The sequence below is a fragment of the Stegostoma tigrinum genome, chromosome 20 (genome assembly GCF_030684315.1).
Source record: "Stegostoma tigrinum isolate sSteTig4 chromosome 20, sSteTig4.hap1, whole genome shotgun sequence".
NCBI lineage: Eukaryota > Metazoa > Chordata > Chondrichthyes > Orectolobiformes > Stegostomatidae > Stegostoma > Stegostoma tigrinum.
The window spans coordinates 32692416-32708657 of NC_081373.1; the positions used below are offsets into that span (position 1 = coordinate 32692416).

General features: G+C 41.0%; 1 protein-coding gene across 2 annotated transcripts in view; it reads left to right on the plus strand.

The window, feature by feature from the left end:
• dock1 (dedicator of cytokinesis 1) overlaps positions 1 to 16242 on the plus strand; it is a 562483-nt gene that overhangs the window by 159701 nt on the left and 386540 nt on the right. For both annotated transcript variants that reach the window (XM_048551079.2, XM_048551080.2), the window contains exons 20-22: positions 8638 to 8727; positions 10251 to 10351; positions 15815 to 15949. In XM_048551079.2, coding sequence (XP_048407036.1) covers positions 8638 to 8727; positions 10251 to 10351; positions 15815 to 15949 — 326 coding nt within the window. The remainder of the gene's footprint in view (positions 1 to 8637; positions 8728 to 10250; positions 10352 to 15814; positions 15950 to 16242) is intronic.

Below are 16242 nucleotides of genomic sequence, written 5' to 3' on the forward strand. Positions count from 1 at the left end.
CATCAGGCTTCTCCAGTTGAGGGTTTAGTATTAAGATGTTTCATGTTTCCTGTAGTGTTTAGATTTCCCTTTTGGTATTTTCCCTGGTGAAGAAGATCGGGTTCCACTCATCTCATTTATCTGTTCATTGGGGTCTCCTGTGCCTTTGTTTTCAATTTTTACTGTTTGTTTTGCTGATGAATCTGTTTCCTTTTTGATTCCATTGTAATAATCCCTAACAGCCCTTGTGTCAGGGGATATTTGGATTTTATGGCAAAACTGTGAGCACTATTTATCGGTGCTCTATCTAATAGTCTGTAGGGATTTATGCTGAGTAAAGCTAAGTGCATCGAATCTTCTTGCCTGATATCTCTTACAGTTAATAACAGTGTATTGCTTGACTATCCTTAAACACTAATGTACTTCCAGCAATGAAAGAGTTACAATTGGCATGATCTTCACAGTTGAGCAGCTGTGGGAAGAATGCCATGAAAAAGGAGACCACTGCACATTGGTTTTATCAGCTTCATCAACCCACATGGCCACCTCTGATCCCATGTTCTATTCAAACTGCAGAAGAATATTAACTGTCAGCTAAAGCTGGTTGTTGTAATCTCTGGTAGGTATGGGAACTTGAAAGGTAGAGTTAAAGTACAACCACATATAAAGGGAATACTAGGACAGGCCAATAGGTGAAGGAGGCTGGGGAGGTCCAGAAAGTTAAATTATAGCAATTTAAATGCATTTTCCTCACATGATACTACATTTGCTAACTCTTTACCCACTTGTTTAATCGATCAATAACACTCTATAAATTGTATGTCTGTCGTAACCTGACTTTGGACCCGTTTTTGGTCTTAGGCAAATTTACCTACAGTACAGTCTGTTTACATTTTTTTTCCTCTAAGTCATTAATATATATTGTAAATACTTGCGGCCCCCACACTGATCCCCACGGAACCCTACTGGTCGCGGATCATCAACCTACAAAAGAACCCCTGATTTCCACTTGTATTTTGCCTACGCGTCAATTCTCTCATCATTGTCAATGTACTACTTCCAACAGTGACATCTTATGATTTAACTTTTTGTGATTTACCTCGTCGTCGAACACCTTCTGGATGTCCAAATCCAACACCTCATCTGGTTCCTCTTTATTCGCTCTGGCTGATGAGTTCCTCAGAAAGTTCCAGTAACTTAGTCAGACATGATTTCCCTTTCTTGAAGCCAAGCTGACTCTGCTTGATGAAGTTATATTCCAAACGTTCTGATATTACTTTGTTAATAATTGAATATAATAATTTTTCCAACAATAGATATTAGGCTAATTGACATATACTTACCTGTTTTTTGCCTCCTATCCATTTTTGAATAGGAGTGTCCCATGAGCAGTTTTCCAGTTGTTTGGTAGAATCATAGAGTCATAGAACCATAGAAATGACACAGCATAGAAGGGCCATCCCAAGACAAAAATACTCTGATGCCGTTACTAGTCACATCTTCCTGCACATGGCCTTTAGCCCTACAGCTTAGAGCACTTAAGGTGCAGATCTATGTATTTTTTAAAAGAGTGTAAAGCCTTTGCATCATCCAGCAACCCAGGCAGCAAAATCCAGATACCCAACAACCTCTGCATAAAAATATTTTCCTCACATCTTCTCTAATCCTTCTACCACATGGCTTGAGCCTATGACCCTTGAGATTTCTGAATTCTCTGTCCAGTGAAACAACTTCCTCCTGTCTACTGTCTTACTCCTCAATCATGTCACCCTTCAGCCTTCTCAAGTCCAACAAAAACAACTCCAACCTCTCAGGCTCTCCTTGTAGCTACAATTCTCCAGGCCTGGCAACGTTCTAGTAAATTTCATCTGCACTCTCATGTCTTTTCTGTAATGTGATGACCAGATCTGTACACAATAACATAGAACATTACAGCACAGTACAGGCCCTTCGGCCCTCGATGTTGTGCCGACCTGTCTTACCGATCTAAAGCCCATCTAACCTACACTGTTCCATGTACGTCCATATGCTCATCCAATGACGACTTAAATGTACCTAAAGTTGGCGAATCTACTACCGTTGCAGGCAAAGCGTTCCATTCCCTTACTACTGCCTGAGTAAAGAAACTACCTCTGACATCTGTCCTATATCTTTCACGCCTCAATTTAAAGCTATGCCCCCTCGTGTTTGCCGTCACCATCCTAGGAAAAAAGGCTCTCCCTATCCACCCTATTTAACCCTCTGATTATTTTATATGTTTCAATTAAGTCACCTCTCAACCTTCTTCTCTCTAATGAAAACAGCCTCAAATCCCTCAGCCTTTCCTTGTAAGACCTTCCCTCCATACCAGGCAACATCCTAGTAAATCTCCTCTGCACCCTTTCCAAAGCTTCCACATCCTTCTTATAATGCGGTGACCAGAACTGTACGCAATACTCCAAGTGCGGCCGCACCAGAGCTTTGTACAGCTGCAGCATACTCGAGTTGTGGCCTCACCAGTGTCGTAAACAGTTTCATCATTATATCTCTTATATGCGGTGCCTCTGCCAATGAATGAGAGCATTCCCTATGCCACATTTATACTCTTACCTAAACTTTCAAGAAACTGTGCACATGCACGACAAGATCTCTCACTTTGTCTGCCCCTCTGTATATTCGTGTTTTTTGTGTATTCTCTTGTATTGTTTGACCTCTGTAAATGCATTACCTCATACTCATCAGAGCTGAATTCAATCTGCTACTTTGCTGTCCATCTACCAACCTGTCGATATAATTTTTGGCATTTATAGGTATCCTCTGTACTATCCACTACATGGCCAATTTTTGTGTTCTTTGAAATTTTCCCAGTTGTGCCCCCACATTCAAGTCCAAATCTCAATGTATACAACAAACAGCAGGGATCCCAATACCGAGCCCTACGGAACACCACTTGAAACAGCTTTCTATTTGCAAGGGATGCCGTCGACTATAACCCTTTATTTCCTGTTGCTGAACCAGCTTTGGATCCAACTTTACTTTTACATGGTCTTTTACCTTTTTGACCAGTCTGCCACATGGGACCTTGTCAAATATTTCATTAAAATCCATATGGACAACATCCAATGGAATCCAATGATTTTTAGAAAATGGCAACCTATTATCTCTGTAGTTTCCTTTTAAACATCATAGTATGAAAATCATTATGCCTGGCGGAACATATCTGCTTTTCGGCTCATTGGTTTGTCTAATTAACTACTTTAGTGATGGTGATTGAACTTAATTGCTCCTGTGCTCTTTACTATTAATGGAATGTTTGATGTATTTTCTACCTTAAAGACTGATGCTGCCATTTCCTTGTTTCCCCAAAACTATATCCCTAGATGCATTTTGTAAGGTCCCTATGTTTACTTTGACCTCTCGCTTCCTTTTGAAACATTAGAAGTAGCTCTAGATGTCATTGTTTGTTATCCTCACTTGTTTGCCCTTTGTAGGTTTTTTTTCTGCCTTATTATCTTCTTTGCAGGATTCTGAATCAATTCCAGTTTTTGGAGCTGTCATTGACTTTGGCCTCCTTCATATCCTTTTTTTCAACTAAATAATCTCTTCAACTTTCTTGGTTAGCCATGGTTGTTTTATCTCTCTTTGAATTGCTCTTTCTTACTGGGATATATTTTTGCTGAGAGTCATGACTTGCCTCCTTAAAGGTCTGCTGCTGCTTGCTGACTGTTCTTGCTATTGTACTCACCCTGTTCATTTTAGATAACTGTATCTTCATTTCATTGTAATTGCCTTTATTTAAATTAACCACAGTTTCTGGCCCAAGTTTCTCACTGTCAAATTTTATATTAAATTCAATCAAGTTATGAGTCATACTCGAGCCAAAATATTAACTCTATTTCTCTCTTAGCAGATGCTGTCAGACCTGCTGTGTTTTTCCAGCTTTGTTCTCTGTTTGTTTCGGGGTCCAATATAATTATTTTAAGAACCTTATCATCTTGTCTTGCTATTTTTAATGGTTTGTATCTGTGAACTTCTGTTCCTGACTCCCCTTTTAAAGATTGCTTCTACTCAATCTACCTTCCAAAGTTTGTCATTTCACACTTCCCCATGTTACATATTTTCAGTTTTGGTAGATTTCCTTTTTATAGATATCACGGTATCTGCTTTACATTTCTGCAGATGTGTAACTTTGAAAGACATTATACCTGCTCCAAACTCGTCACAGGTATCTTGTATGTCATCTCCAATGAACTAGATCCCATATTTCAGAAGTTGAATGTTAATCATAATTCATTTGAAAAATTTTATGCTGACAAAGTATTGGAATGCGACCCATCCATAACAAAGTTTGAGATCTAGTCTGAGAAAAAGGAATTTTTTAGTTCCAGGAGAGTGCTTTCAGGTGAGATTTCAAACAGCAATTTGTATCAGTTGATCAGTGTGTTCTATTGAGTCAAATGACCAGGAAGATTGCTACATTTCAGGCTTTTTTTCAACACTTTGAGCTTCATTCACTGTGATGAAGACCACTTTCCCATGAAATCTGCAACATTATGTGTGTGAGTGTTAATTTGCCCAGATTTAAAAGTTAGCTTCTGAATTCTGGGACTTAGTTCCTTGGAGACGTAGAATGCACATTGTGTTCTCCTGTTTCTCCTAAAAGGTGAAGAATACCATTTCATCAGACTGATGCAGCCAGAATAAACTTATTATTTATTTTGAAGTACATTAATTGACAGCAAGCATTAATGAAAATAACCTTTGAATGCAAATCAATGACACTTAAGTTGTATATAAGAAATTAAAACACCATTTAGAATGCACTTTTCTGGAGAAATGTTGTGGGTCAAGAGGAAGCCTGGAGGAGCATTTTTGAGTGTATGTACTTCTTGTCCAACATGATTCTTTTTAAAGTCAGTGCTGTTACATTTACAAATGTAGTTTTGAACGTAAGATGTTATGTTTGGATTTGTTTTTTATTTGGATGTAGTTGCTTATATTGGTTCAGTTTGCAGAATGAAGCCATTCGTTGATGCAGTAGAGTATTTCTGATTTCTCCTAATTCCGTTGTCATCCTCTATATTGTAAAAACAAAGTGCATTCAACAATTGGCTGGGCAATATTATGTGTACTTAAACTTGTACGTCCTGTAACAATTTCCTGTCACGCTGTTGTCATGATGCCATTTCTGTAATGCTTCCTACTTTTTGTGCCACATTTATACTTGCTATTTAGTTTTGAATTCCTTAATCCTTCAAACTTTATTCCCAATATGTGGAAATATCATCTTGGACTTCACAGCTTAATCTTTCATGTTGACCACCATTTCCTATTGGTTATGCCACTTCTTCCCAGCTACCCATTCAGGAGATATTCACCATGTTACATTTTTCATGCTGTATGACCCTATGCCATGAGTGTAAACAGACCCTTCACTCCAACTAGTCCACGTCGACCATAATTCCACACTAAACTAGTCCCACTTGCTTGCATTTGGCCTTATCCTGCCAAACCTTTCCTATTCATGTATGTACCCAAATGTCTTTGTAACTGTACCAGCATCCACCACTTCCTCTGGCAGTTTATTGCATGCACTAACCGCTCTGTGTGAAATGGTCCCCCTCATATCCTTTTTAAAATTTTTTCCTGATCTTAAAAATATGCCCCCTAGTTTTGAACTCCCCCAACATAGGGAATCAAACCTTGTTATCTACATTCCTCATGATTTTATAAATTTCAATAATGTCACCCCTCAACCTCCTCCAATCCAGTGAAAAAAGGTCCTAGTCTATCAGTCTATTTTGTTTATAACTCGAACCTGGCAACATCCTGTAAAATTTTTTTCTGAACCTTCTCCAATTTAATAATATTTATAGCAGGGTGATCAGAACTATACACGGTACTCTGGAAGAATCCTTAACAACATCCTGTACAACTTCAACATGACATCACAACTCCTACTCTTCTGAGCAATGAAGGCACATGTGCAAAAAGCCTTCTTAATCACTCTGTCTACCTGTGGCTCAAATTTCAATTATGTACCTGAACCCTTGCATCTCCCTGTTCTACAGCGCTACCCTGGACCCTACCTTTAATCGTACAAGTTCTGTGAAAGTTCGATACCTTACATTTTTCCAAATTAAACTCCATCTGCTATTTGTTAGCCCATTGACCCAATTGATCAAGATCTCCTAGTAATCTTAGATAATCATCTTCACTGTCCACTATACCACTGATTTTGGTCTTTTTATCAGTCTATGGCTAAGTGTATTAAATATATCCTCTATTTTTAAAGTGTTACAGGAAGTGTTTAAATAACTAGAAGCTGTTTGATGTTGGTATGAGGATGTGCCTTTCCATGTAATTAGAGCAAGTAAAATTTGAGCCAAGTAAGTGCCAGGCAATGATGATTTCCAATGACTGATTCTGTCCATTGCTTCTTGCCATTCAATGGAGTTAGCATTTCTGAACCCTGCACTAACATCACTAACTGGCAGTGGGGATGGGCAAAGTGGGTAGGAGTGGAGTGCACAGGAGAGATGCTTTACCGTTGAACAGAAACTCAATTGGACAAGCTAGGTATGTACTTTGGCCACGAGAGCAGATCTGAGCTCCTGATTCCCCAAAGTCTGCCCATGTCTACAAGTTTCATGTCAGGAGTATGTTGGAATACTTTCCACTTGAAACCATCCAGGACAAACCAGCTCACTTGGTTGACCCGACATCCACAAACATTCACTCTCTTCACTGATGTTCAGTAGCAACTTAGCTTCTTAGATGGTGCCTTTCAAGTTCACAACCACATAATGACAATGACAGCAGATACATGGGTCACCACCATCTGCAAGTTCTTGTTCAAGCTCCTGCCCATCCTAACTTGGAAATATATCAGTTGTTCTTCTCTGCTAGGTCTAAATCCACAGATTTCTTCCCTAACAGTTTGTAAATATAGAACATAGAACATTACAGCACAGTACAGGCCCTTCGGCCCTCGATGTGCTGACCTGTCATACCGATCTGAAGCCCATCTAACCTACACTATTCCATGTACGTCCATATGCTTGTCCAATGACGACTTAAATGTACTTAAAGTTGGCGAATCTACTACCGTTGCAGGCAAAGTGTTCCATACCCATGTTGTTATCTGTTATACTTGAGCACAAAATTCAAGGACTATTCGTATTTCATTTATTCATACTCACTATATATGTGCCAAATGGGCTGCAGCGGTTCACGAAACCACCAATATCTCAAGAGTAAAATTGGGATGTGTAAGAAATATTGGCCTAGCCAACTTTACCTACATCCCTTAAATGAATAAAAAAATTCCCAAAAATGTAGGAACTTTAAACAATGGCCTGGTTCAAAATGCTGGGGATTGCGCCAATTGGAACACATGTGAAGCAGGATCAACTTTAAGTGATGCAATTTTCCAAATTCTGATATCCCTCATTGGACCTGTCACACAATAAGTGACAATAATTTACTGTGGCTTCTTGTGGAATTTTCTCTCTGCATTTACATACCTACACACTGCTTCTTGTACTTTCAATACTATCTGCGCCATGACCAAGACAATCCCTGTCACTTTTTTTTTCTCAGCACTCTACATTCTGCATTATTATACTGTGAAGATTCCACATCCCACGCTCTGAAGCAGATCCCCAAGTTCACCTTTGCATCCTTTCCCAGTTATTTAACAGTTTTTGAAAATTTTCCAATTTCATAGTCTTCCACTTTGGACTCTGTGTTCCAGAAGGCAGTAATTTCTTCCCTCTGCCATGCTTCGATGTCAAGGAACTGATGATTTGAATAATTTTGTACAGGAACTGGACAGAGATAAAATACTAATCATATGAAACAGCAGGCAACATCATGGTTGGCAATTATTCTGATATTGATTAGATTGTATTTGACCTGAATAGTGTATACTCTATCTGTATTCAGCCTAAATCATTTGGTTTAGGCAGCATCTTGAGACGAGAGTGTCAGGCACCAAGTGGAGGGCATCAGTTTGGGGCAGATCAAATATAATTTGGTTTTAAAATTTAAAATCTTCATAGCCTGATCTGTAATTAGTTTACGTATTTTAAGAATGCAAAAAAGAAATGGTCTTTGCAGACCTAGAGTCACATGCTGTAGACTTCAGGAGCAGAATGTTATATTGTGCTGATTCTTGTATCATTTTCCAGTGTCTGTCAAAATGTGGATTCATTTCATCATTGTTGCTAGTGGGATATTATGGAGCGTGCAGTAGTATTATAAGATGCAACTTTGTATGTTATCTGGAGGTACTGAGACCTAGATTTAAAGGATAGTACCAAACGGAAAAGCTACAGAATGGTAACTGGCGTTTTGAAGATTGTTTTAAGTAGTTGTTGAGGCCAAGGTCAGTTGTCACACTTGAGAGGGAACTAGGTTTAAAGTTTGCAGAAAAATGTTCAAGAATACAAGAACAGGGTAATTAAATAGGTGTTACTTCTATTTTTAGAAGATATAAGAAAATAAGGAAGAATATAGAAGACATTAAAAAATTAAATTCACTTCCCTCTGTTGTATGTAAAATAGAGATATAGTTAAACTATCACTGGCATAGTGCTATTCTTGGAACATAAAAGAAATAAACATTTAATATTTCATTTGTTTGTGCTTGTTCTAATCTAAGCCATTTTCTTTCAGTTTTTGCAAGATACACTTGATGCACTTTTTAACATCATGATGGAGAATTCTGACAGCGACACTTTTGACACCTTAGTATTTGATTCTTTGGTAAGCTTCATTTTTCAAACGATTATAATTTCCTTTCCATTTAAATCTTGTTAAACAAGTCATAATTTCTGATTTATGAATTGACTCCTGTTTTAAACGTGAATGTTTGAAAAATATTCTTGGAAATGATAGAGGTACACTTGGCTACAAAATCAGTTGCGTTGGCCATTCTTTTTCTTCCTTTGTAGATTAGTTAATGCCAGTATTACAGACGATCTATTGAAAATGTTCTGACTTACAACTAAATAGATTTTGGTTTTTTATTTCCCAAACTGCTGTTTTAAGTATTTTTTTTTAATGGAATCTATTTCGTGCCTACTTCATTAGTACTTTCGATGATACAGTGAACAGTTTAAATTTAATTCTCCTGCTTGTACTTATTATGAGTAAGTGGTGCAGCGATGTTGGGTACATCGCAGAAGATTTAAAGATGACATGTCTCTTGTGAACCACTTTACAAATTTTTGTTTGAGGTGTTTTCGGAATTGATTTACATCAGAGATTTCTGTGTGGCATTTTCATTTTTATTATTTATGTAGTAAACTTTGTTATAACCTTGTTCTAAACTGATCTGGATTATTCAGTTGAAAGAAATATTTGAGGTTTGTCTAATAGCTTGCCTTAAATCCAGTTTTGAACAATAACGATAGATATTGCCAGAGGTGAAGACAAATCTGTGAAGCAATTGTGCTGATGTTATGGAATTACTGCACTGAAATAGGCCATTAAACCTGTTATGTCTGTGCTGGTTCCACTACAGACGAAGAGCCACTCCACTGACTTTTCCCATTAGCTTTGCATTTTCTACCTGATACAGTTTTGGAAATTGAACACGTTGTACATTAGACAATAGGATCTTCCTTCAGACAGCATAGTTAAGGCTGCTTCTGGAAAAAAAAACATTTACCATGGGGGGAAAATGATTAGAATTTTGATGATCAATCCTTTTTTTTATGGTTGATTCCTGGTTAACCATTTACAATTAGTTGCTTTCTAATTATCTGAGAAATTTCCATAACTCTTCACTTCGTTACCTACTATTTTACTTTATGAAGAAAATACTGAAACTGGAAAGACAGGGAGGTGACAAGAGGTTACAACTAGGGATTTGGGGAGCAGGAATGACTTCAGTATAAGCAGAAAATAAAAGGGAAGCTCTAGTTATGTGTGCTGAGACAGTTAGGGAGTTTAAAAAAAAACCTTGCAGTTTTTGTGTCTTGAACTAATATCTCTTTTATGTGGCTGAGTGTCGCAATATTGTTTAGTAGACTCATGTAAAGTTGATTGGGACATTTTGCTATTTAAAAATGCTACATGAGCTTTAATACAAGTATTTTTAATTTGTTTTACCAACAGCAGAATCATGCCCTTCTTTGTGAGAAAAATAATGTTAAATATATCAAAATTATTTTAAGATAGTTATTTTATTTTTACAATCTAATTTGCCATCTACAACATACTAAGTAATAAGATACAGACTTAAGTTATAGTCTCAATGAATGCTGTTTCTTTCAAAAATACAGGTATTTATTATTGGACTTATTGCTGATAGGAAATTTCAGCATTTCAACCCTGTACTTGAAACCTATATCAAAAAGCACTTTAGCGCAACCTTGGCTTACACGTAAGTGTTTCAAGTGATCTCTGCTTTAAAATCTGCATGCATATTCATGCCTTCTGATTAGTTGGCCTTTTATTACAATAGCTAGTGTTTTTACTGTTACGATGTTATTACTATACAAGTCAGCTCACAGACTGAAATCTAGCTTGATAGGTCATATTTTGTTTTACTTTTCTTTAAAAGGAATGAATATTAAGTAGAACTAACCAACATACTTATTTATAGATAATAAAATGTGAGGCTGGATGAACACAGCAGGCCAAGCAGCATCTCAGGAGCACAAAAGCTGATGTTTCGGGCCTAGACCCTTCATCAGAGAGGGGGATGGGGAGAGGGAACTGGAATAAATAGGGGGAGAGGGGGGGAGGCGGACCGAAGATGGAGAGTAAAGAAGATAGGTGGAGAGAGTGTAGGTGGGGAGGTAGGGAGGGGATAGGTCAGTCCAGGGAAGACGGACAGGTCAAGGAGGTGGGATGAGGTTAGTAGGTAGCTGGGGGCGCGGCTTGGGGTGGGAGGAAGGGATGGGTGAGAGGAAGAACCGGTTAGGGAGGCAGAGACAGGTTGGACTGGTTTTGGGATGCAGTGGGTGGGGGGGGAAGAGCTGGGCTGGTTGTGTGGTGCAGTGGGGGGATGGGACGAACTGGGCTGGTATAGGGATGCAGAAGGGGAGATTTTGAAACTGGTGAAGTCCACATTGATACCATATGGCTGCAGGGTTCCCAGGCGGAATATGAGTTGCTGTTCCTGCAACCTTCGGGTGGCATCATTGTGGCAGTGCAGGAGGCCCATGATGGACATGTCATCTAGAGAATGGGAGGGGGAGTGGAAATGGTTTGCGACTGGGAGGTGCAGTTGTTTGTTGCGAACTGAGCGGAGGTGTTCTGCAAAGCGGTCCCCAAGCCTCCGCTTGGTTTCCCCAATGTAGAGGAAGCCGCACCGGGTACAGTGGATGCAGTATACCACATTGGCAGATGTGCAGGTGAACCTCTGCTTAATGTGGAAAGTCATCTTGGGGCCTGGGCTGGGGGTGAGGGAGGAGGTGTGGGGACAAGTGTAGCATTTCCTGCGGTTGCAGGGGAAGGTGCCGGGTGTGGTGGGGTTGGAGGGCAGTGTGGAGTGAACAAGGGAGTCACGGAGAGAGTGGTCTCTCCGGAAAGCAGACAGGGGTGGGGATGGAAAAATGTCTTGGGTGGTGGGGTCGGATTGTAAATGGCGGAAGTGTCGGAGGATAATGCGTTGTATCCGGAGGTTGGTAGGGTGGTGTGTGAGAACGAGGGGGATCCACTTGGGGCGGTTGTGGTGGGGGCGGGGTGTGAGGGATGTGTTGCGGGAAATACGGGAGACGCGGTCAAGGGCGTTCTCGATCACTGTGGGGGGAAAGTTGCGGTCCCTTCATCAGAGAGGGGGATGGGGTGAGGGTTCTGGAATAAATAGGGAGAGGGGGGAGGCGGACCGAAGATGGAGAGAAAAGACGATAGGTGAAGAGGAGAGTATAGGTGGGGAGGGGATAGGTCAGTCCAGGGAAGATGGACAGGTCAAGGAGGTGGGATGAGGTTAGTAGGTAGGAGATGGAGGTGCGGCTTGGGGTAGGAGGAAGGGATGGGTGAGAGGAAGAACAGGTTAGGGAGGCAGAGACAGGCTGGACTGGTTTTGGGGTGCAGTGGGTGGAGGGGAAGAGCTGGACGTCCAGTCCCTATACACCTGTATTCCACATGCAGATGGCCTCAAGGCCCTCCGCTTCTTCCTGTCCCGCAGGCCCGACCAGTCCCCCTCCACCGACACCCTCATCCGCCTAGCCGAACTCGTCCTCACCCTCAATAACTTCCCTTTTTATTCCTCCCACTTCCTACAGACAAAGTGGATGGCCATGGGCACCCGCATGGGCCCCAGCTATGCCTGCCTCTTTGTAGGTTACGTGGAACAGTCCCTCTTCCGCACCTACACAGGCCCCAAACCCCACCTCTTCCTCTGTTACATTGATGACTGTATCAGCGCCGCCTCTTGCTCCCCAGAGGAGCTCGAACAGTTCATCCACTTCACCAACACCTTCCACCCCAACCTTCAGTTCACCTGGGCCATCTCCAGCACATGCCTCACCTTCCTGGACCTCGCAGTCTCCATCTCAGGCAACCAGCTTGTAACTGATGTCCATTTCAAGCCCACCGACTCCCACAGCTACCTAGAATACACCTCCTCCCACCCACCCTCCTGCAAAAATTCCATCCCCTATTCCCAATTCCTCCACCTCCGCCGCATCTGCCCCCAGGATGAGGCATTCCACTCCCGCACATCCCAGATGTCCAAGTTCTTCAAGGACCGCAACTTTCCCCCCACAGTGATCGAGAACGCCCTTGACCGCGTCTCCTGCATTTCCGGCAACACATCCCTCACACCCCGCCCCCGCCACAACCGCCCAAAGAGGATCCCCCTCATTCTCCCACACCACCCACCAACCTCCGGATACAACGCATCATCTTCCGACACTTCCGCCATCTACAATCCGACCCCACCACCCAAGACATTTTTCCATCCCCACCCTTGTCTGCTTTCTGGAGAGACCACTCTCTCCGTGACTCCCTTGTTCGCTCCACACTGCCCTCCAACGCCACCACACCCGGCACCTTCCCCTGCAACCGCAGGAAATGCTACACTTGCCTCCACACCACCTCCCTCACCCCTATCCCAGGCCCCAAGATGACTTTCCACATTAAGCAGAGGTTCACCTGCACATCTGCCAATGTGGTATACTGCATCCATTGTACCCGGTGTGGCTTCCTCTACATTGGGGAGACCAAGCGGAGGCTTGGGAACCGCTTTGCAGAACACCTCCGCTCGGTTCGCAATAAACAACTGCACCTCCCAGTCGCAAACCATTTCCACCCCCCCTCCCATTCTTTAGATGACATGTCCATCATGGGCCTCCTGCAGTGCCACAATGATGCCACCCGAAGGTTGCAGGAACAGCAACTCATATTCTGCTTGGGAACCCTGCAGCCCAACAGCATCAATGTGGACTTCACCAGCTTCAAAATCTCCCCTTCCCCCACCACATCCCAAAACCAGCCTAGTTCGTCCCCTCCCCCCACTGCACCACACAACCAGCCCAGCCTGTCTCTGCCTCCCTAACCTGTTCTTCCTCTCACCCATCCCTTCCTCCCACCCCAAGCCGCACCTCCATCTCCTACCTACTAACGTCGTCCCACCTCCTTGACCTGTCCGTCTTCCCTGGACTGACCTATCACCTCCCCACCTGTACTCTCCTCTCCACCTATCTTCTTTTCTCTTCATCTTCGGTCTGCCTCCCCCTCTCTCCCTATTTATTCCAGAACCCTCACCCCATCCCCCTCTCTGATGAAGGGTCTAGGCCCTAAACGTCGGCTTTTGTGCTCCTGAGATGCTGCTTGACCTGCTATGTTCATCTCGCTTCACACTTTGTTATGTTGGATTCTCCAGCATCTGCAGTTCCCATTAACAATAGTTTATATTGTGTGAATGTAGAACAAGTCAGTTTTATCATCATGAAGTGTAAAGCTAACTTTGGTGGGTTACTGCCACCTGCAAGATTTGAACAGAACATTCCAACATACATATTGCATTATCTATTATTTTCCTGAAGCTTTTTCACTGGTGTTGTCTGTATTTTACCCAAGCCCAGCTCTAACTTGCTGATGGTGTAGCTTTTGCACTGTGAGCCTACCTTTGCATTTCTGTGATTCTATTTTCATTACAATATAACTGAAAATTTAACACTTAACTAACTGAAATTGTTTCATCCCCTTCAGTTACTGTTTTTTCCCTCTTGTTCAGTGCTCTTTATCCAACAGCATTGTATTGACCCTTAGCTGCACGGGGAGTAAAGCAGTTTTGCTAGCGTCACGACTTTAACTTAAGTTGTTGTTCTTTGTTTCTTGCTATCTTTTATTCTTGAGCTGATTCTGAATCTGCACTTATTTAAACCAATTCCCTTTTAAATGTATTCCTTTGATCTTTAGATTTTCACTGGAAATCCTGCTGCATATCTTTCCTCTTTCATTTTGCACCCTTTTACCATGTGACCTCTCCACTTACGAGAATAGGAGAAGCAATGTGTTGTGATGCCAGTGCTGTCACATTCTTCTCCATGTCATGTGTAATTTTGGCTTGGATGTTTATGCTCCTTCCTTTATCTGGAGACTCTTTTGAGATGAGTATCCATTTGTCTGACACTTTATTTTGATCAACCAAGTAGTTCACGCTTCTAACTAAAAACCGAAAGGACTGCCGATGCTGTAAATCAGAAATAAAACTAAAAGTTGCTGGAAAAGCTCGGTTCTGAGGAATGAATACTCGATTTGAAATGTTAACTGTGATGGTCTTTCCACAGATGCTGCCAGACCTGTTGAGCTTTTCCAGCAATTTCTGTTATTGGTTCTCAAACTTCTGTTTGGTGATATTGCTATTAAGAATAATAGCCTCAAAGAGCACAGCTTCCTTTCTTCTATGTCAGTAATACTAATTGCTTGTTAGGACGACCTAGCTTGCTAACAGATTCTAAAAGGAAATGCTATTCTGGATGGTATAGGATCTGGTATAATTAAAGCAGTCTACAATGTCATGTTAAAGATTACTGGAATGTAGTGTGAATTGGGATTTTATTCTTCACCATTCTTACTATTCTATTGAGAGTATGTTGTGTTATAAGCAGAAAGTAATGGGCTTCTACAGTGGAGTATTTGTGGAAATTCAGATATTTACAAAAAAATCCTCTGATGACCATAATCCTTTTATTGTTAGTCTCTCAGCTAATACTTGGGGGAATGGAGTAGATAGAATGTTAAAATTCTCTCAGTCTCCTAACATCTAGGAGGAATAAAAGAAATGAATTCAGAAAGTTTCAAAACAGACAGGTCTATAGTCCAGATCTTCCCATATTTTTGTTTAATTTTGAGTGCCTTACTTGAGTACAAATTGCCGCCTGGAGAAATTAACAGGCAACAGTTTTGCAGTACATCTATGATCCCATGCAGCTGATGAAATGAAACTTGATTTATAAACATAGAATTGAAAGCTGATCTCAGTAATAATGACCACAGCTATGGATTGTTTTTTTTAAAAATAATTATCAGTTTCATTCGTCCTTTCAGGAAGCAAATCCGCCATCTTTATTTTGTCTAGCCTGTGTGCGACTCTCAGGTTAACGGTAAAGTAGTTAACTCTTAATTGCTATCTGGAATGGCTGAGAAGCCATTCGGTTAAGTGCAAATGTTGGTGTGCAACAAATATTGCGCTGGTGGCATCTATGATCCATTTTTAAAAAAAATACAGTGCATTTGCTACATTGAAATATAGTCATTTGGTTTTGTAGAAATGTTTGGTGGGAGCAGTTTGTCGTCAGTCTTTTGGAAGAAAATGAATTCTTTGGTTTAATTCTCTCAAGAAACAGGACATGTGTAAATGATGCATTGAACTAGTCTTCTTTTTAATCAGGAAACTTACCACAGTACTGAAAAACTATGTGGACAATTCAGAGAAACCTAATGTGACAGATCAACTTTATAAAGCGATGAAATCCTTAGAATATGTCTTCAAATTCATTGTTCGTTCCCGAATACTCTTCAATCAGTAAGTATAAGTTAAATGATTTTATTCCTAATGCACATGTGAATCCATTGAAATGCATCACAGCATATTTTAAGGTGCTGAATAGATAGATTTTATGAATTGATAACCAGAATCATTGGAGAGCAATTAATTTATGCTATATCGAAACGGCAACAAGGATCTGTTCTGGGTCCTCTTCTGTTTGTGGTTTTTGTAAATGGTTTAGATGAAGGAGTGGAAGGGTGGATTAGTAAGTTTGCAGATGATAAGAAGGTGCATCGAGTTGTGGATAGTGCGGAGGGCTTTTCTAGGTT